This window comes from Heterocephalus glaber, unplaced genomic scaffold (genome assembly GCF_053883595.1).
Source record: "Heterocephalus glaber isolate CG9 unplaced genomic scaffold, H.glaber_assembly_v1.0 deba00001457, whole genome shotgun sequence".
NCBI lineage: Eukaryota > Metazoa > Chordata > Mammalia > Rodentia > Bathyergidae > Heterocephalus > Heterocephalus glaber.
This window is the reverse complement of record NW_028258305.1, coordinates 6,655,001-6,677,749: the sequence shown is the minus strand read 5'-3', so window position 1 is coordinate 6,677,749 and position 22,749 is coordinate 6,655,001. Positions and strand designations below refer to the sequence as shown.

The 22,749-nt window shown below is 34.1% G+C and overlaps 1 protein-coding gene across 16 annotated transcripts in view; it reads left to right on the top strand.

Annotated features, from left to right (window-relative positions):
* The window catches only part of Ehbp1 (EH domain binding protein 1), a 350,855-nt gene that overhangs the window by 248,754 nt on the left and 79,352 nt on the right, over nucleotides 1-22,749 (top strand). For 14 of the 16 annotated variants that reach the window (XM_087215996.1, XM_013074056.3, XM_004849989.3 and 11 more), the window contains 2 exons: nucleotides 115-1,017; nucleotides 7,418-7,561. In XM_087215996.1, the coding sequence (XP_087072122.1) occupies nucleotides 115-1,017; nucleotides 7,418-7,561 (1,047 nt within the window). The remainder of the gene's footprint in view (nucleotides 1-114; nucleotides 1,018-7,417; nucleotides 7,562-22,749) is intronic. The other 2 variants (XM_087216005.1, XM_087216003.1) reach the window with 1 other exon arrangement.

The following is a 22,749-nucleotide window of genomic DNA, read 5'->3' as shown; positions in this document are numbered from 1 at the left end:
TACTAATGTCAGTAACATTATATACCCTGTAACAACAACAAAAAATTAAAATTTTGCTGTTTTTAAAATGTATGAACTATTTGAACTATTCAATTGTTTTTCTTTCCTTTGCAGGCTTACGATGGATTTGCCAGCATAGGAATTTCCCGGTTATTGGAACCTTCAGATATGGTTTTACTAGCAATTCCTGACAAACTGACTGTTATGACTTATCTGTATCAAATAAGGGCACATTTCAGTGGCCAAGAACTAAATGTTGTTCAGATAGAGGAAAACAGCAGTAAAAGCACATATAAAGTTGGAAACTATGAAACAGATACAAACAGTTCTGTTGATCAAGAAAAGTTCTATGCAGAGCTTAGCGACCTGAAGCAGGAGCCTGAACTGCAACAGCCTACCAGTGGAGCAGTAGACTTCTTATCATCACAGGAGGACTCTGTATTTGTAAATGATAGTGGGGTTGGAGAGTCAGAAAGTGAGCATCAGACTCCTGATGATCACCTTAGTCCAAGCACAGCTTCCCCTTACTGTCGCAGGACTAAAAGTGACACAGAACCTCAAAAGTTCCAGCAGAGCTCTGGAAGAACTTCAGGATCCAATGAGCCTGGAGTATGTTCCAATACAGAGTCAGTCCAAGCACAGGCTTTGTTAAGCAACAAGAGAGTATTGAAAGCTGAGACTTTAGAATTAAATGACTTATATGTGAGTGATAAAAAGAAGGAAGAGTCTCCATCCTGTATTTGTGAGGAGACAGACCAGCAAAAGCTTCAGATTTTAAACAGTAGTGATTTGGAGGAAGAAAAACTAGAGAATTCCAAACCCTTAGAATGCAAATCAGAAGCTGAATCACCTATCAAAAAAACAAGTTTATCTCCTACTTCTAAACCTGGATACTCATGCAGTAGAGATGCAGACCTTGCAAAGAAAACACATACTTCTTTAAGGCAGACAGAGTCTGATCCAGATGCTGATAGAACCACTTTAAATCATACAGATCATTCTGCCAAAACAGTCCAAGTAAGTGAGTTAGAATTAGTATATCTGTTTAGAATCAAACTTTTCTAAAGCATTTTTTTGTTTAAATTTTCTGGTAGTCCTATTTTTCTTTATAGTATTTGTTCTCTGTGCTGTTTTGCAGCAGTGGTTCTCAAAGTACGATCCAAGGACCTCTGAGACTTTCTAGAACCCTTTCAGACAGCCCTCAAAGTTAAGACTGTTTCCATAAGGACATTATTTACCGTTATCACTCTCATTGTCTCACAAATGTATAATGTATATTCTGGTGGCTACATGATTCCTGATATTCATGAGATTGAATACAAAACATGAATAGAAGAACCAGATGCTTTTTTCTTACACTGTATTGCAGATTTACAAAACATGTAAAATAATGCATTCTTAGTTTGTTTTTAAAGTAACTAATTTTTAATTGAAATATGATGTCTAATATGTTTGGATATTTCTAAATGAAAATATAAATATTTTTAAATTTCTATTTTAATTTCCAAAGTGACAAATAGCAATAATACATTTCACATAAACAGTAGTTCTTGGGCCGGGGATTTAGCTCAGTGGTTCCGTTGCTTGCCTCGCAAACGCAAGGACCTGAGTTCGATCCCTGGTACCAAAAAAAAAAAAAAAATAGTAGTTCTTTAGTATTCTCAGTAATTTTTAGGCATGTAAAGGGATCCTGAGACCAAAAAGATTTAGAGCTTCTGGGCCGGGGGTTTAGCTCAGTGGTTCTGGCGCCTGCCTCTCAAGTCCAAGTTCAATCCCCAGTACCAAAAAAAAAAAAAGATTTAGAGCTTCTGAATTATAGTATTTTTCCACAATTATCTCTGGGGTTTTCTTCAAAGTCAGTAATACTCATTGATAATAGTACTTTTTTTTACTTTACCAGAAGGTCTTAAGAGATAATTTTTTAGACAGTAACCTGAAGTTATGTTCCTTTCTTACATAGTAGTGAGGCCTCCATATCCTCATGTCCTACATCCATGGATTCAACCAATCACAGATTGAAAATGTTTTTTTTTTAAGAAGAAAAAATTTGTATTGAATATGTACACACTTTTTTCTTGTCATTATTCTGTAAGCAATACAGTATAACAACTACTTGCATAGCAAATTGTATTAACTATTAAAAGTAACCTAGAGATGATTTAAAGTATACAAGAGGATGTATATAGATTATATTCAAATAGTATGCCATTTTATATAAGTGACCCAAACATCTGCAGAAAATCCACAGAGACTCCTGGAACTAGTTCAAAGGAAGTCTTTATTCAAGTGGTTGTTGATTGAAACATGAAGGAATTGCAATCATGCCACCATAAGTAACAAGCAATACTTAGGTAGAGAACTATTTCTTAAATGTAACCTGGATGACACATTTATGTTTTCAGAAGTGTTAAAAAAGAAAGCTGGGCATGAATGTACTGTTATCCCAGCAGGTGAGGTTGAGCGGGATGGGGGGATCGCAAGTTTGAGCCCAGCTTAGGGGATTTAGCAAAACTTGTCTCAAAATTCAAAACAAAATGGGGAGAGGGGTAGTGACTGGAGTGCAATTCAATAATTTGAAGGCCCAGAGTGAGAGAGAAACAAAAAAGAAGGAGGGGGGGGGGGAGGGATAAAAAAAGAAAGAGGAGGAAAGAAGAGAGGGAAAAAAGAAGGAAAAGAGAAAGAGAGAATCTTAGAATCAAAGAAATACAATAGCTATCAAAGCAGGGCCCTGTTCTCCTAATCAAAATATCTCAAATCAAAAGGTCCTAAGTAGCTAAACCTCCCTGAAAGCTTTCATGACAACAGTTGGGGCTGTATAGCTCAGTGGTATAGCACTTGCCTATCATGTGCAAACTCATCAATAAACATCTAGTAATTGACAGATGCAGTATTTGATGCCCTTAGTTGCACTGTCTAGCACAGATTTTTGTTTGTTGTTGTTGGGTTTGCTTTGTTTTTTGAGACAGGGTCTCCCTGTAGTTCAGGCTGGCCTTGAATTCATGATCCACCTGTCTCAGCCTCTGCAGTTCTGGGATTACAGGTGTGTTCCACTATACCTGGTTTAGATTTATTATTTTGTGACAGGATCTCACTAAATTTCTAAATCACCCAGGTTAAACTCAAACTTTCAGTCTTCTTGCCTCAGTCTCCCAGAATGCTAGGATTATAGGCATGCACCTCTACACCTAGCTATAAACCAGATTTTTAAGGAAAATGTATTCAGTTAAATCTAGAAATGTATTACTAGTTAAAAATTAGAAATATTCTGAAGGAGAGTCAGTGAACCTGGATTCTCATTTTAACTCAGTCATTAATTAGTTCTGTGATATGTTAATTTAGCCATTTAAGCTTCTCTATCTCATTTTCCACATATGTTAAATGAAGTAATCTCTTAGGGCCCTCTTAGCTCTAAAATTCCATCATGTGATTCTATTCATGCAAACTGCTGTACTTGATGATGGAAGCATCATCTATTTATATCTCTGTGTGTGTTTGTTCATTGCCCGTTGGTTATCCGGGTCAGAATTTTGCTTAAGGACTGGGAGTGGTGGCACATACCTGTAATCCCAGGAGACTGAGGCAGGAGCATTGTCATGAGTTCAAGGCCAGCCTGGACTACATAGCGAGACCCTGTCTCAAAAACCCAAATAAATAAAGAATTTTATTAAGGTAAGTTTAAGATTTGTTTGGTACTAGGTTGGCAAAACTGATGTTTAACACCAAAGGTTTTAAAAATTATATATAGCAGGGGCCCGAGGATTTAGCTCAGTGGTTCTGCTGCCTGCTTCACAAGTACAAGATCCTGTCGCGCCCCCCCCCCCCAGCCCAGTACCAAGAATTTTAAATAGCAGCTACATTTTGGACAATTAAAGATCTGTCTTTCTTGTATACTGTATTTTATAAATTCTCAGATATGTATCATCCATTTTAACTTCTTTGCAAGATATTATATACTCATATTGAATTAATTAGACGTGTTCTGGGTTTTTTTTGGTACTGGGGATCAAACTCAGGACCTTGCGCTTTCGAGGCAGGTGCCGGTACCACTGAGCTAAATCCCTGGCCCTATTGGAAGTGTTCTTAGCAAGTGATAATTGTGAATCTTACAATTAAGCATTGGATTATAGGAAATTTGGTAACTTGATATGTTTTTAATTTTGGTTTTGGTTTTTTGAGACAGGGTCTTGACATGTAGTTCAGACTGGCCTTCAACTCACTATGTAGCCCAGGCAGGCCTTAGACTCATGGTGATCCTCCTGCCTCAGCATCCCAAGTGCTGGGATTACAGACGTGTGCCACCATGCCTGGCACTTAATATGGTTTTATACACTTAACAGAGTTATAATGTTGCTCATTTAAGGGCATGTGATGACAGTTATATATGTTAAACACATCTCTCTTAAACTTTACAACCCATGAAGTAAGCAGTTGAATCTCATGTTCTATATGGGAAATCTAGAGCTTGCAGTTATCTAAGGTCATAAAATAAATCTTAAAGTTTGAGCTCAAATCCAGTCATGTCTAGCAATAAAGTCTGTGCTCCTAAAGTTTATGTTCACAACATTGCTTTGGTTTTTTTTTTATAACAGTAGCACAAAAAAAAATGATCATAGCCCAGAGGTAAAGTTGTCAGCTTTACTGAAGGCAGTTTAGCAATCAAGATGCATCAAGTCCTTTAAAAATGTTTATGTCATCCAGGCATGGTGGCTTACCCCTTGTAGTGTACTTTATTTGGAAGATGAGACAGAAGGATCACTTGAGCCCATGTATTTGAGCCCAGCTTAGGCAACATGACAAGACCTTGTCTAACAAAACAAGCAAAATACCAATGTTTATCTCATTAGATTTTATGTCCAGAAACTTTTCCTAAGGAGATACTCAGAACTATATGCAAAAATTTACATATAAAGATGTTCATAATATAATGCCCATTATTTCTAGGACTGGGGATATAGCTTAGTGGTAGAGAATCAGTCAATCAATCAATGCATTATTTATGATAGGGCAAAAATTAGAAACAAGCTATATGTACAGTATAATAATATGTAAAGTATGGTGCATCTGTATAATAGAATACTAGGTAGCCTATGAAATATCCTGTTTTCAAAAAAACACACAAAAGACATGAGAAGAAGCTCACAATGAAATACTGAGAAAGCATGATCTATAGTAATGATCTCTAAGTACTATAGTTACTAATTTTTTTATTTGTGTGTATTTTGTAAAATCTCCATAATTAATATGAAATGGATTTCTAAGAAAAATGTAATTTGTGTTTATGTGTTCTTAGACCAAAGCACCATCTATATAGCTAGTTGGAATCACTAAGGGACTATAGAATTTAGAGCTAGTAGAGTTTTAAAGATGTTTTAGTCTCAGTTCCCTCAATTCAAAGATAAATTGAGTGATTATAAAAATACTAATAGTTAACATTTCTCCAGTGCTTGCCATGTGCCAGTGGTGAGTAGACTACACTACTCTGTTACTTAATTTTACACTATGCTTAAGAGGGTTGCTCTGTTTTTATCCCAATTTTATTAAATGAGGAAATAGAGGCTTATGTTGAGTAACTATAGTTAAGTGATAGATCTGGTATTTGCCGTTTCAACCCAAACATGTCTGACCCCAGAATTCTTAACCATCATATAATGGTTTGCAGTACATAAGTGGTTTTTGTTTGTTTGTTTTGGCAGTAACTGGGGATTGAACCCAGAGCCTTCAAATTGAACTACATCCCTGGCCCTTTTTTAAATTTCTTTGAGATAAAGTCTTGCTAAGTTGCTGAGTGTGGGCTCAAACTTGTGATCCTCCTGCTTCTGTCTCAAAGTTCGGGGATTACAGGCATCTGCAGTATCACCATGCTCAGCTGCAGTATACAGTACTTGCTGAAAGTTACATTGCTTAATTATTACTAATGTGAGAATGTAATTAACAGCCTGATGACTGCAAATTAAGTGTTCACTGAAGTATTTTTGTCTGTTTTTCAGAAAGTACAGTATTGGTATTATGAGTCAAAATATAATGACCAATTATATCACATCCTGTCAACATAACCTAGAATCTATCATTGCCACTTACACATTTCATTTTTATCTATTAAGAATTTTTGTTTAATCCTCTTAAAATTTTGAGTGATGAAAATGTTCTGTAATCCCAGGACTCGAGAAGCTGAGACAGAAGGATCTTGAGTTTGAGCCTAACCTGAGCTACATACTGAGTTTAAGAACAGCTGGACTACATAACAAGACTCTATCTTTTTTTTGGTACCAGGGATCGAACTCAGGACCTTGTGCTTGCCAGGCAGGTGCAGCGGCCCTGAGCTAAAACCCCAGCCCACAAGACCCTATCCTTAAAAAAAAGTAAAAACAGGGCCGGGGATTTAGCTCAGTGGTTTCGCTGCCTGCTGTGCAAGCTCAAGGACCCAGGTTTGATCCCCGGTACCAAAAAAAGTAAAAACAAAACAAAAAAGTTCTAGAACTAGTGGTGATAGTTTATAACCTTGTGAATATACCATAAACCAATCAGTTGTACGTTTTAAGGCAAATTTTAAGATTACAGAAAAAAGATTTAAAATATAGTCAAATATAAAGATCACAAAAATAAAATGTACTTAATATTTTTTAAATGATAATTTCGTATAATACTAGCTAAAAGAATGGATTTCTTGTTTATTTTCCTTAACCACAAAAACTACACAGTGAAAGGGAAGTAAAAAAACTAACCATCAGAGTAATGGTAATAGCCATCTAAAGCCAGACATTGGTTTCTTTAGTAGAAAAAAAGGAATTTGAAGAGTTCAGATATTGTGCTCTTGATTAATACCAACATTTAAGAACTAATTTTCATTAATGGCCAGTATCTATTGTACTCCAAAATTACATTGTTAAATCACAAGTTAACCAAGAAAAATACTTTTCTAATTCTGGTGTGGTTGATTATTTTGTTATACAGAGGATAAATAATGGAGAAAACCAGTTTTACATATTTTGTATAAAATATAATACTTGTAGCTTTAAATTTTCTATACGTATTAATTGTCATGAATTTAAGACTATTGTCACTGGTATTTTATAGCAATATACAAATTTAGAAGATATATTGTTATCAATTGTATAAGACTATAAAATAAAATTGTGACCTAAAGTATGGATCTAATGAGATTGTATTCTACTGAGTATAATTAAACCCAGTTTTAGATGTATTTTCTTTATGTCAAGATTTATGTATTTGCTCTATAGCTTCTAGTCAACATTAGTATTTTTATAGACAATCTAAGAAGGAGGCAGTGCTCTTACTCCTGACCGCTTTTATTTCAACAGATTGTCTAACCTTTAATTAGTTTACAAATGTAGATTACTTCTTTTGGTTTGAGATTTTTAAAATATTGACTCCTAAGTCTGTTATCTTTGTTTTTAAGCATCGAATGTTATCCAGGCAAGAAGAACTTAAAGAAAGGGCAAGAGTTCTACTTGAGCAAGCAAGAAGAGATGCAGCGTTAAAGGCAGGGAATAAGCAGAATACCAACACAGCCACACCACTCTGCAACAGGCAGATAAGTGATGTGAGGAACATTTGTTGAAAAATCCTTAAATTGTTCATTATAATCATAATTATAATGTGGTGAGGGGAGCAATTTGCTTGCATTTTTGCTAAATTATCCTTCCAAAGACATTGTACATTGTAAGTACTTTGTACATTCATTGAACTGATAAATCTATAACTATAGAATCATGTTGTCATTATTTCTATACAGCAGTATTATTTTCTAGGAAAAGATTCTGGAATATAAATTCCTCATTACATGAATAACTTTTGTGTTAATTCACATTTTGTAACTGTGCTGATACTGTTTAAGGTTTCCATGGAAGTTAACTTTGGTGAAAATATTAAGATATAATATTGATGCCTATCATTTATTGGATGCCTACCATATATTTCAAGAATTATAATTATTTTACTTAACTTCATGAAGATATTCAAACTACTTTCCCGATTAGAAAACTAAGGCCAATAGATAAAGTAACTTATGAAAGGTCCCCAAGTCAGGAAGTGGTGAATCCAGGATTTAAACCTGAGCCTCGTTAGATTGTAGAAACAATGCGTTTGCCTATTGTATTCTGCAGTCTTTGTATTAAAACCACATTTGTATCCATGTTTTGGTGTAGTACTTCACAGATAATTTGAACATAGAATATTTGAAGCAATTAAATATAGGGAGACATGAAACTCTTCATGAATCTGAAAACTAAGATAACCCTACCTGCCACCAAAGTCACATATGCATAAAATTCCGTACACTTTTTAAGGTTTTACGGATATCACTTTAATAATCCCTGACCTGCCTGTTGTAATGGCACGCACTTGTAATCCCAGCACTCTGGGAAGCTGAACCAGAAGGATTGCCAGTTCTATCCCAGGCTGAATAACTTAACAACTTAGTGAGACCCTGTCTCAAAATAAAAAATAAGGGGTCGGGGATGTAGCTCAATATAAAGATCCTAATTATTAAAATTTGAACATTTACTGTATTTTCTCTCATACCTGGTATAAAATCAATTTAGTAGGCCACAATAGTTGATTATAAATAAGAAAAAAATAGAATAGATAAAAATTTATCACAGTATTTTTTTGTGAAACTTTTGTTTCAGCTGTATGAGTAATGTGTTTTCTGGATCTTGATATAAAATGTATTTTTAACTATGGGTCATGATCAAAAAAGTTTATGAAATACTGATCTGGGCTTTGTGGCACATGGCTATAATCCCCATTACTTGGGATCACTTGGGAGACTGAGGTAGTGGAATCAAATGTTTAAGCCCATCCTGGGTTACTTAGTCAGACCCTGACTCAAAATGAAAAATAAAAGGGGCTGGAGATGTAACTTACTATAAAGGCCCTGGGTTCAATATCAATACCAGAGAGAGGAAAAAAGAGAGAGAGAGAGAAATACTAATCTAAAAAGCCATTCTTTCTAAGGAAGAACACAGAGATTTTATGACAGCTTTTCTAGCTCCTAACCATCTCTTAAATCATCAACTTATTATTTACCAAATATGTATATGGGGTATCTGAACCAAGTCCACTCACAGTATCTGAACCAAGTCCACTCACAGTTTATGGCGTATCTGAACCAAAAAAAAAAAAGTTAAGCTTCTTCCTTCATGGTATTTATATTCTGGTAGGAAGACTTAGATAATAACAAAGCAGTTACAGAGTATGAAAGTGACGTGATAAAGTAGAAGCTAATTTGAGAAAATAAGGGCTTCATTGACCTGAAGAGCAGCTATTTGCACCCATTCTCATTTGGTGGGTGAGAAGGATCCAATCAAGTAAAGGGCCACAAAAAGGGTATACACCAGAAAGACTTTATGATAAAATATGTATAATAGTTCTTTCAAGTTCTAAAAATTGTAGAAAATTAGTACCTTTATTTTTTAAAGTTTTACTATGAACTGATTTTAAATACAGAATACTTGATTTTTATATGATCAATCTTCTAAGTAGATTAAAAAATCATTTTATCTATATGTACATTTTACATATCTTAAAATTGTCATCTAATATTTATTGAGCACTTGGTCTGTGTCAAGCAAAATTGTAAGTTCTTTCACATAGATTTTCATTTAATCATCAGAACAATTATATAAATATTGTCCCCATTTTTTAGTTAAGAAAACTGACACATAAATTTATGAATTGCTCATGATCATACAACTAATAAGTAACAAATCCAGGAACTGAATTTAGACAGTCTGACTTCAGAGATTATATTCTGAAAGCATTGTGTTATATTTCTTTGTGGTTTGTTTTTCTGACATTCTTGTGAAGTAAGAATAAATATTATTGTAGAGATGAGGAAAATGAGTTTGAGAAAAAGTTTTTAATTTGTATAGGGTCACAGACAATGGCAAATTAAGCTCAGAATTTAAGTATCCAGAGTAGTAAGGCTGTTTATTCTTAGGTTTAATACATTTATTCATTAGTTCAACCTTTAAAAACTTATCTCTTCTGTACAAGGCATCATTAATCTTTCTTAGAGTTTTAATTCCCAAATGAAATTTGAACTTTCAGCTATTTTACATATAGTGCCAATTCAACGTTAGAAATTAATTATAAAAACATCTTTTGTCCCATGTCTGTGACATGTTTATCTGTATATAACTTGAATTTTAAGAAACTAAAGCTGACAGACATTTATTAAGCTATATACTCTTTTGTATTGCTAGTAGCATGGAAATTATAACATCATCAAGAAATGCTTGTTTTGGAGCTGGGAGGGTATAGGTCTCAATGGTAGAGCACTTGCCTAGCATGTGCAACACCCTGGGTTTGATTCTCACCACCACAACATGTGAAAAGAAATCTTCATTCCTTTCACCCAATAATTCCACTAACAAAAATTGATATACAGTTTTTTATCACAATATTAAAATTTTAGCAAAAATATAGCACAGTCTCAAAGTGTTCTTAAAGCACAAATATAGGGGAAAGAGTAAAGAAATTACATCAAATACATATACTTATGTAGTCATTAAAGATTAGGTATTTAGTAATGTTTTGAAAGAATAAAGATATGAGAAAATTCTCCCAATGTTCTTTTGTATAGAAACACAAAGATATATAATAGTGTATGTCATATGATCTCCATTTTTAAATAATGTAGACTATTTTATATTTGGTCAAAAACGCCAGAAAGGAAAAAATCATCAAAATGGTAACAGTATTTATCCCTAGGGGGTAGAACAAAATTTGGCTTATAGTGTTTTTTCCCTTAATTCTTTTTTGTATTAAAAAAATTGGCATGTTAAAGGAAGTAACTGAAGGAATTTTTGGCATCCAAAAAAAAATGTTTTTATGAAATTCTTTTCTTAGCATACTCAAACAAACCTGACTAAAGCAGTTTCACTTAGTGGAGTTGTGTTTCTGTGTGTGTGTGTGTGTGTGTGTGTGTGTGTGTGTGTGTGTATTTTAAAGAGAGAGACAGACAGACTGGGGATATAGTTCAGTGGTAAAGGAAAAAGGAGCAAGGGGAAGGAAAGACGAGAGGGGAGATAGAAAGATTTCTTCACTTTCACATTTCATGATTTTAGTTTGTACCTAAATGTGGAACTAGGTGTGGGAAAATGGCTAGTTTAATAATATATACACTGTTCACACTGAAACACATGAAATTCTTGATGACCATTATATAATTAATAGTTAATAAATATGCTATCATAAAATACTTCATTGTTGCTTTAACCGTTGCTGATATGACTTGGGTTAGTATATTGTATTCATGTATTAGTAGTTGTTTTTCCCCAAAAAGAGCATCACTATGGCACATAGCTCGCTAGCTACATGCCAGGTTGGTCACTTTGTTAGATTTGTTTCACAGTTTCGCAAAGATGTACCCTTCGGTAAAATTATGCATTGAGTACTCCAAAAGATATTTCCCTTTCCCTTTCAAGTTATCTATTGCTGCATTTAAAAGTCATTGCAAAACTTACTGACATAAAACAACCATTTCACTCTACTCAGTATTCTGTCAAACAAGACACAGTAGAACTGGCTTTTTTCTGCTCCACAATATCTGGGGCTGGATTTTACCTTAAACCTCTGATGACTGGTCAGTTGAAACAGCTACATACGGCCTCTCTACATAGTCTTTCTACTTCTCTAATCTGCGCTTCCTCATAGCATGGTAGTGTCCTCTGAGAATAATGCAGAAATGTATGACATTCTTATAATCTTTTTTTTTAAAAGAGAAAACAAAATTTACTTTAAATTTATTGTGGGAAAGGAAAATAAGTGACCAGTTTTGGTTATGAACATAGACACAAAAAGCATAAACTTGTTGGGTGGTGGTGTGCCCCTTTAATCCTATTTGGGAGGTTAAAGTAGGAGGTTCCTTTGAGCCCAAGGGTTCAGGACTAGCCTGGATACATAGCAAGACATCATCTCAACAGGAAAAAAAAAAAATCATAAAACATAACCTATTTGTATGTAAAAAGATTAACATATATGGCAAATTTGGATTTATTCTAGGAGTGCGAGATTGGTTAATATTTCAGAAATCAAACAATATTAACAAAATTACAGAATATAGAAGGCTAGAAATAATTTTAATAGATACAGAAAAATGTTTGAAAAATATCAGCATCCATTCATGGTCCAAAGAGAGGGGAAAAAACCCCACAATTCCCAGACAACTACAAATAGAAAGGAATGAGATATTGAAAACTTTCCATTTGAGACAGGATAAAAGAGAGAATGTTCACTATCATTCCTATTCATAATCACAGTGGAGTTCCTAAAATAAGAAAAAGAAATAAAAAAGTACAAGGGATGAAAAGGAAGAAATAAAACTACCATCATTCATCAGGAATATGATTTGTACATAGAAAACCCTCCAAAATTTCAGATAAATCATTAAACTAAAATAAGTTTAACAAAATTACTATATACCAAATAACTTATTTTCCAAGAAGATATATAAATGGTCAACAACCCATAAGTAAGATCTTCAGTATCATTAGTTATCAAGGAAATGCGAATCAAAAGTGATACATCACTGTATACACATGAGAATTGTTAAAAATTTTTTTTTTTTTTCAGTACCAGGGATCGAACTCGGGTCCTTCTGCTTGCGCAGCAGGCAGTGAAACCACTGAGCTAAATCCCCAGCCCAGAGAATTGTTAAAATTTAAAAGACAGGAGTTGTTGATAAGAATGGATCATCTAGAACTCTGCTCACATTGCTGGTGGGATTGCAAAATAACCATCTTCAAAAATAGTTGGGCTGTTTCTTTAAAAGTTAAACACTTACTGTATTACTCAGCAACTCCAATACCAGGTATGCACACACCTCCCCCCTTAAAAGAAAACCGTGAAAACACATGGTCACACAAAAACTTGTACACAAATATTCATAGCAGTTTTTACTGTAATGCCCAGAAATTGGATAAAATGTCTATCAACAAATGAATGAACAAGCACCTCATGATGTATCCATACAATAGAATACAATTTGAGCATCCCTAATCTGAAATCCCTAATCCAAAATGCTCTTAAATCCAAAGCGCTTCTGGTCTCAGGAATTTCAGTTGAGGATTACTCAACCTGTGCTACTCAGGAATGCAAAGGAGCAAGCCACTGAGATACATAGTAGCAAATGAATGATAGGAATATTATGATGAGAACACAAAAGAATATGTATGCACATCAATACATTTACATATAATTCTACAATGGGAGAGACTATTATAGAGTAACAGATCCTTTACTTGGAGGAAGGATAGGTGAGCTTAACTGCAAAGGAATAGAAGCAAACTTTTTACAGGGATGGGAAGTCTCCCTTTATTTTGTTTGTGAAAGCACAAGTGTATACATTTGTTAAAATATATCAAACTTAAAATGGGTACATTTTCTTTTTATATTAACAATAAAAAGTTTAGAAACACTTTAAAATAGCCTCAAAAATAAATAGTACGTTAAGAAAAATTTAAAAAGATATGTAAGACTTTCTGCTTAAGCAGAAAACTGTGAAACATTCTGAAAGACATAAAAGAAGATATCTAAATAAATGGAAGGACATCTCAAGTTCATAGATTGGAGGATTCTGTTTTTATTTTATTGGAGTAAGAACACAACATGAAACCTATGCTCTTAATTTTTATTTAAATGCACAAAACAGCATTACTGACTGTAGGTACAGTGTTGTATAGATCTTTAGAACTTATTTTGTTTAACTGAAAATTTTTTACCTGTTGATCATTAACTTCCCATTTCTCTATCCCTTTAGCCCCTGGAAACCACTATTCCATTCTTTGGTACTGTGAATTTGACTCTTGGGTAGTTCATATAAGTGGAATCATGCAATATTTGTCCTTCTCTAAGTGGCTTATTTGCCATAGTATAATATCATCAAGATTCATCCATGTTGATGTTGTAGTGTACAACAGGACTTCTTTTTAAGTTTGGATAGTATGGCTGAACGTAGTGGTGCATGTCTGTACTCCCAGCACTTGGGAGGCTGAAGCAGGAGTATCACTGCAAGTTCAAGGCCAGTCTGGGCTATGTAGTGAGTTCAAGGCCAGTCTCAACTACATAGTGAGACCCTCTCTCAAAAAAAAAAAGTCTGGATAGTACTGTATTACATTCATGTGCTGATGGACATTTAGATTGTTTCCACATTTTGGCTATTATGGGTAGTCCTGCAATGAATATGAGAGTGCTAACATCTCAAGATCCAAGTTTCAGTTTGTTTTGATAAATACCCAGAAGTGAGACTGCTAGATCATATGGTAGTTCTATTTTTAATTTTAGAGGACCCTCCATATGGTTTTTCATAAAAGTTGCACCATATTTTTCCCATTAATAATGTACAAAAGTTCCTATTTCTCCATATTCTTGCCAACACTATCTTTGTTCTTAAATAATAGCCACTCTAACAAGTGTGTGATGGTATTGCATTGTGGTTTTGATTTGCATTTCCCTGATGATTAGTAATACTGATTATACTTGCATGTGACCATTTGTATTTCTTCTTTGGGGAAACGTCTGTTCAAGTCCTTAGCTCATTTTAAAATCAAGTTATATGTTTCTCAGGTGTTTGTATTGAGTTGTAGGAAGTCCTTCTGTAGCTTAAAGGTTAACCTCTTTTACTGGGTAGGTACTATATATGATTTACAAATATTTTCTGCTATTTTGCTGTTGATTATTACCTTTCCTGTGTCTTCTGATTCTAGCCCAAAAATTACATAACATCATTTCTGCTAAATTGTGTTAGTCTAAATAGTCACAAAGATCCACTCAGATTTAAGGAAAAGATACATAGACCCCATCACTCATTAGAGAAATGTCAAAGTCAGATTGTAAAGAGCATCTTGTGTGAGAGATAGTGTGGCAGCCTCTTCTCAGCTTTAAGTTGACACTCAGTGGAAAAACCCTTTCACTGTTGCTCATTTTTCAAATGTGAAACTATATGTAGATATTTTATGAAAACATCAGTTTTGTGAACTAAATAATACATTCCAGGACTATTTTTCTTGTTTTGACCCTTGATGTCAGGGCGAGGTTAGACCTTGCCATTGCTTTTCACACTTTAGTATGCAACTTGATATCAAGTATCAATCTTTTGAGAGACAAAGTTGTTTTGTTTTGCTTTGTTTTGAGACAGGGTCTCATTTTGAGGTGCAGGCTGGTCTTGAACTCACTGGGACCCTTCTGCCTGAGTTTCCCACGTGCTAAGATTGCAGCTGTGCACCACCAAGCTCATGTTCTAAAGTAGTTTTCTTAAGTTGGCTGTTTCTTGTGTAATTTCTGAGTAGCTTTTATAAATACATACTGGTATTGTTTAGGCAGTACTACTAATTTTTTGGAAAAGTAGTATGACTAGCAAAAAGAGAAAATCCCTAATTTTGTCTCTGGAGCAGTTTAGTATGAGATAAGTGATTTTAAAACAGGAAAGTACTTAATGTTTCTGATTCTGTTTTTCCATTTCTAAAGTAAAAACACAAAGGCCTTTTCTTTTTCCTGTTGATGCTCAAATTAATAGGTGCTCATGTAAAGGGGGAAAGGCAGCCATGACTAACAGCCATCTCCACTTTAATGTTGACATCTCCACCACTCTAGAAATCAAATGACCTGTTAAATAAAAGCAGGTCTAAACTACTCCCACACCCAAATGACTGGGATCTCATTTAATGAACTGATTTTTGATAGTTTTACTTTGCTTATGCTCTTTATAGTGTACTTATTTTTAAATGCATTATAATCTTCTTTGCCCTTAATATCTGTGGGGTCCCAAAAGTCAAAATTCTGGGTTGATAGAGTTATACTTGCACACTCCTAGTGTAACTGGAAAGTCCTCTGAGTTTTTCAGGTTTTCTTGTTTGTTTTTTGTGGGTTTTTGGGGGGGGTGGGGGTGAGATAGGATCTCACTATGTAGTTCAAGCCAGCCTTGAACACACTATGTACCTTAGGCTGGCCTCGAACTCACAGAGATCCTTCTGCCTCATCCTCTCAAATACTGGGATTACAGGCATGCGCCATCATGCCCAGCAGTCCTCTGAGTTTTCAAAAAAGCAAAAGAAACAGTTGGTACCTATGAATGATCTTAAGTCTTGAAAAAAAATGGGATACTGACCCTCAGATCTTCAAGAATTCACTAAAGAACTTACTATAACCACTTATTGCTTAAAGGACCACTGATTAAGAAATTCTTTGGCAATTTTTTTTTCAGTATTGAGATTTGAACCCAGAGCCTTCACACAGAGCTACATCTCCAGCCCTTTTTTATTTATTTTGAAACAGGGTCTCATTCTAAGTTGCTAAATTGCCTGTGCTGGGCATGAACTTTGCAACCATTTTGCCTCAGCCTCCCAGAGTGCTGGGATTATAGGCTTGCACCACCATGTACAGCTTCTTCAGCAACTTCTGTATTTTATCCTTTTGTACTATGTTCCTGTACAGTTAAGCTAAGACCCTGTGGTGACTGTCATGAAGAATGAGTAGAGTATTTTAATCATTTATATTAGAGTACATAAATAGATAAAAGCATATAGTACATGGAAATATGTGCACATACTCAGTACAAATTAGCTATATTTTCAAAACTTTTGTATCTAGTTCTAGACTGAGAGAGAATTTACAGGGGACTCAGAAAAGAGTTAACAAGTTCACAAAGGGCCCTAATTCATATATCTTGCTGCTAGGCAGCTCTGAACCACCAGTGGTTCAAGCCAGTGGGAACATGTTAAAGGTTTGAAAGCAAAGATCTACATAAAGGAAAGATAGGTATATAAAATAAAGAAAATTAGGAAATACCTTAATTGTGAATTTAAATATGTGAAGTCTCAAAACCTTTTTAGTGGCTCTTACCTAAGAGAATACACTTCCCAGCTACGTAATCAACCTCACCTCACACAAAGTCCTTATAAATCCTCTCCCCTTCCTTTCTAGTCTCATCTTTCAGTGGTCTCCAGTTTTCATTTTCCAGTCCAGTTCTAAGTTGTTTACAATATCTAAAACATCCATGCTCTGTCATTTTTGTGTCAAGTATTTGTTCTCTCCCTGAAATGCCTTTCTCTTATTAGTTTCTACTGAGATACCATTTCTTCTATGAACACTTCTCCCATGATTCCTTGCAATCAAATTACTCTTTCTTGTTCTGTTTCTAGTGTGCTTTTGGGTTTTTTTTGTTTTGTTTTTTCGTACCAGGGATCGAACTCGGGTCCTTGTGCTCGAACAGCAGGCAGCGAAACCACTGAGCTAAATCCCCGGCCCTCTAGTACGTTTTTAACATATCTTTAGTGCATGTTTATAATTACAAATCCCTTTATCCCTCTCAATTATGAGCTATTCAAAGTACAAGGACCTTGTATCCCCAGCACAAAGTATTCAGTAAATGTTCAATGAATAAATGAAGGGAATAGTGAAAGGCTCCTTTTCATATTCTGAGTGTCAACCAATAAAAACATGAACTTAAGCATAAAATATTTTTTTAAAGAATTTTCTGCTGGGGCCGGAGATTTAGCTCAGTGGGTCCTCCACCTGCCTCGCAAGTGGAAGGACCTGAGTTCAATCCCCAGTACCACAGAAATAAAGAAATGAAAATAAATTAGTTGAGTGAAATGGCTACAATATTAAAAAATTAAAAAATAAAGAATTTTCTGATAGTAAAAGTTTATGTTCAAGAAAAATAAATATTTCTTTGAAGGTATTTAAAGCAGAATCGAATATCATTAGGCAGAAGAAGTTAAAGTGTTCCTCTGTCTCAAGGCAGTTACAAATAAGATTGCTTTTGTTGTTTGGGGACTTAAGGTTCCCTGTGTCATCTGTTTCTCTTCTACACATTCTTGAATTCTACATTATGATACCATTCTTTCTTATTAATGATGTGTATATATCAAATCCTAATAAACACCTGCTTTTCTCATATTCTCAAACTCTAATTAGAGTTTAGCTTCCAACTCTGCCCTAAATCATAACACTCTACTAAACATTCTTATTACTGTAGCTTTAGGCTACAAGGCTGGGAAGCAGTTTCTACAACATTAAAAACAACTCTTAGTAACCTAATCTTAGACTCCACTTAAATTAGCCTCAAGAAAAAATTAAGTTGTAAAAAAAAAATTAAGTTGTAATTTCTCTTAAAGAACAACTCACAGATACCATAAACCTTTTAATTTTTCTTAATTTTTTCTAGGAATATTATTGCATGTTTTGATGAGACCTTAGTAGAAGTACATACTGCCTTTTGAGTCTTTTTAAAGAGAAGTCATTGACGTGATTCATTTATATTGCTGTTCTTTTCTTTCTTTACTTTGATGTTGTTACAGATTGAGTGCTAAGCACAATCTTTACCACTGAGGTACATCCCAGCACCTCTTTGTACCTTTAGATGCTCATTTAACCATCTTTCATTTGTTCCCTGAAATTATTTTTCTATAAGAAACAGATTTCATTTTGAATCTGATATATATGTAAGTCCTTTTGTTCTATGAAGATGTTCAAATTGCTACATTTTACTAATATAAGTTGTGTGGTATTTGTGATTCATTGTTTTCCACATGTATTTAAAATCATTATTTTCAAAGCAGCTTTAGCAGTTTAGCCATTTTATTGTACAGTAGCCTTTTAAATAACATATGTAAACATGAACTCCAAGAAAAATATATTTTTGTTTTGTTTTGTTTGGTACTGGGAATGGAACTCAGGTCCTTGCGCTTGCACAGCAGGCGGCAAAACCACTGAGCTAAATCCTGGCCCAAAAAATATATTTTTAACACAATATTTTAGTTTTATTACTAAATTTCACGATATACTTTTTCCCCAGGTGTGTACAAATAGAATTTAACAAGCTGATCTATATGAGATTGTTATTGCTTTGCCTTGGTTTTTTAAAAAATTTAATAAACCCACCATTACATTTAATAATGCTCATGTAATTATATAGATATTGAAAGATACTGGCTTTTGATGTGTTAAAGTTTAGGATTAATAAACTCTGCAAAATAAAGGGTAATAATCCTGCTACTCACAGTCATTATAATTTTTGCTATGATATTTGTAAAACACTTTGAACCTACCAGAAGAAAAATGCTGTATAAGTTTAGTTATTTCTGTTTTTAAGAATGAATAAAATAGGGCCGGGAATTTAGCTCAGTGGTTCCGCCGCCTGCCCCGCAAGCGCAAGGAACTGAGTTTGATACCCGGTACCAAAGTAAAAAAGAATGAATAAAATATATTTTTGGTTTTTTGGGGGTTTTTTTGGTACTGGGGATCAAACTCGGGACCTTGCACTTGCAGGGCAGGTGGCCAAACCACTGTGCTAAATCCCCAGCCAATAAAATATATTTTGTAAACATAAAGTTTGAAAGAGATTTGGGGTAGATCTTCAACCTAATTAATCATAACAATCAATGAATTTATAAATGTTTTTAAAATAATATATGGTATGAGTATGATTTGCATATAGTTGTTAGATATCTGTAAGTCTCTTTACAAGGAACATAAAAAAATTATAATGCTATTATAAAACAGACTTGAGTTTGTTTTTTTCTCTAATATTTAATCTGCCAGTGTAATGATCTTCCCATTATAATGACCCTCCGATTATACTTCCTGTACTATATTTCCTATAGGATACTGCTCTCACTTAGCAAGTAGCAGGATCAAACTGCAAGTTAACAGCAAGTCCTAGGAGGTTTGTAGTATTTATCTTCAAAGGTTTGCAGGAATGTTTGAATCCTCTAAAGAGAACTGTTATATGAGGAAAGATTTTAGTTTAGTCAGTCCTCAGTTAACTACAAAGACTAGTAGTCCAGAAGATACAAATACAGTGATTTCTTACCCCCTTTTCTGGTCTTTGAAAATGAATCCAAATGACTTACTTAGTAAGAGCCAAGAGTATGCAAGCTGCTCTTTTGTGAATTAAACCTTCAACAGGTATTTTTGTTGCCATGAAGGGTGTGACATCAACCTTACACTTTTGATGTTGATTGCAAAATATTGATTTAAATAGGGCTAGTCTGTCATGGTGATAATTGTAGCAGATTTAGATAAGATTGCTAGATGATCTCCAGATAAAAAAGAAGCAGTTATTTTGTTAAAAAAATAAATAAACATCATTTTGATAATCCCTGATAGTCACTTTTTCTGTAGTTTTTATATATGTATATTTAAGTATATGTTGTCAGAAACATGTTTTAATTATGCTGTAACATTTAAATAACTTCTTGAAATCAAAACATCAAAATAAGTTCAAGCTAAAATTATTTTTCCTATTTACACATGTTATCGGTTCTATTATTAGGAAGTAGGTTAACTATAATTTCATTAAAAAGCACATTAGTTATCAGTTATAAAAGAAATCTAAAAGCTTCAATAACTATAAAGTGAATATTTTATATAAGGATTTTTTTTCTCCATATGAGCTATAATACCTATGCCTAGGATACTGACATGAAAATGTATTTTTTATGCTTTCAACACAATCATCAAAAGGTATAATGTACGTAATATGGTTGAATTTTAGAGGACAAGAATACAGTGTACTTCTGTGTTCAGCACAAATATCTCTGTGCAAGGTAGTGGTTTTTATTCCCTATGATTTAAGTAATAGTTTATGATTTCTAACTTTTTTTTAAAGTCTGCTATCCTAACAGCAGTTTCTAGACTTCTTAGAAAATATATTCTTAGTTTGCTAGCACATCTTCAAAGTCTCACCAAAAAATCAGCATTGTTTGGAGGAGGAGGTATCAAGCATCTTTTTATTATTTGGCCAAAACTCTTAGTTCAAGTCTTATTTATCTGAGATTGCCATGAATGCATGAAACTAAGGCTAGATGTCTTAGCATCAGGAGCACTTTTTTTATTTTTATGCCACTGTTATTGGCTATGGGCATTTTCCATATGGCTGTTCAGTGTAGTATTGAACATCTCAGGATGATATCACCATTACTAAAGCTGTATTTTATATTGCCTATCCTGTTATTGCTCAGCATGCATGAGAGTAGAGTTTAAATCTTCATTCATTTCATTTTTTAATGTTTCTTTTGTTCTCCTTATCATGTTCTGGCTTTCCCAAGAATATATGCCTTGAATAAAGTCACATGTGCATTACTAATTGTATGCTATTGTATTTATAGTTCCTAGTGGTGGCACTGTGAAGCTACTAATTCCTTTGCTTTACTTGATGTAAAATAATCTGAATGTCTTTGATAGCAGTGGAACAGTATTAATTGTTTTGTACATTTCTTGGTCACTCTTCTTAGGTGGTCTTCATAATCTATTAGAACTTTCAGCTAGATTTTCGTAATGTCATGCCTCCAGCAGTGTTTAAATTGGTAATTAATGAACAGTCTTTGGCAATGTAAACCACATCCCATTAATTTTCCCTTTTGAGTTTTTAGAAGTTGTCTTCTGTGTCAGAAATCATTGCACCACCTTGCTATGGCCCCTTGACATGAAACCACAATGACTTGATTTTTGCAGCCATTAGTAGGTCAGAGCAGTAATTTCACAGTGTTTTGGTCAAGGTAATTATAATACCAAGAACTGAATAGATTTAAAAATTTACGAAAGAAGTCCAGAAATACCAGGTGAGCTTCCTTGTGTTCACTGGAACGTTATGATTAGTTTAATTGGTCTTTGTTTGATTTTAGCCGCAGAAACGATTTGTGCCACAGCAATGTGGTGACTTTATACTTGAGTGTTTCTGACCTTTCTTTGACATGGTATGTGCAAAAGTGAGCCTTTTGAAAGTTTCCTTTCCAAAAGGGGTTAAACTACATTTTAAAAATTCGCTATAGAAAAGAAAGTTTTCTAGTTTCTTAATACTTGGTTTTATGAAGTGTTTAACAAGTTTATTTTCTTCTATCCATTCATTTAATAAAAATGTACGGCTATTTTCATTTTCTAATACTAGTCCTGCCTGTGAGATACTACTGATGTAGAGTTTTAATATTGTACAAGAACCTTGCAATGCCTTAATGAAAGTAAAATTGAAATGCTGGTTTCCTTTTTGTCACAAAGCAGACAAAAGTACTCCCATTCTTGACTGATTGCTTCATGTGTATTAGCCCTCAGTGATACATTGTGCACATTCAGACTTAAAGAGTCCGCTTGGTCCGCTTGCCTGTTGGCTTCTGAAAGTATTGCCTTGTTTACCTTTTCCGGAAGCCCTTAATGAAACCAAATAGTTTGCTAGGAGTTTGGACCTAACCATCGGAGTGTTTCATGCAGTCTTGTCAGTTGATGTTCATGAATTGACTTGAACAGAGATCAAAGTGCTTCTCCAAATGAATCCATGAGACAGCTCCTTCAGTTGCACCACAAGAGCTAATCAAGCCATCAATTCTTTATGCACTCTACTTGTCTTTAGAATTTAACACCAAATGATTTGTGAGTACAAATTGATACTCTGATTTTATACTTTTCCCCTTACTGGCTCTCTTCCCCTGTACCTCATTTCCTCCAAACTGAAGGATTATACAATTTTTTTTTTACAATTAGATCTTGATAAGAACCTTAGATTATAATGCAGAAACATTTAAAACTTAAAAACCAACCAAGAACAAGTTACAATTTCAAAATCAATGATATCGTAGTCCACAATACTAAAAATATAGCTAAACTTTTAAGGTGAACAAAGGATTATCTTAGAGTCAGATTTTTTTTTTTAATCATTTCACTGTTTAGATAATTTAAGAACTTGTCTTGAACCATTCTAGTTGTAACAGAGTATTTGTTTTCCATGCTTAG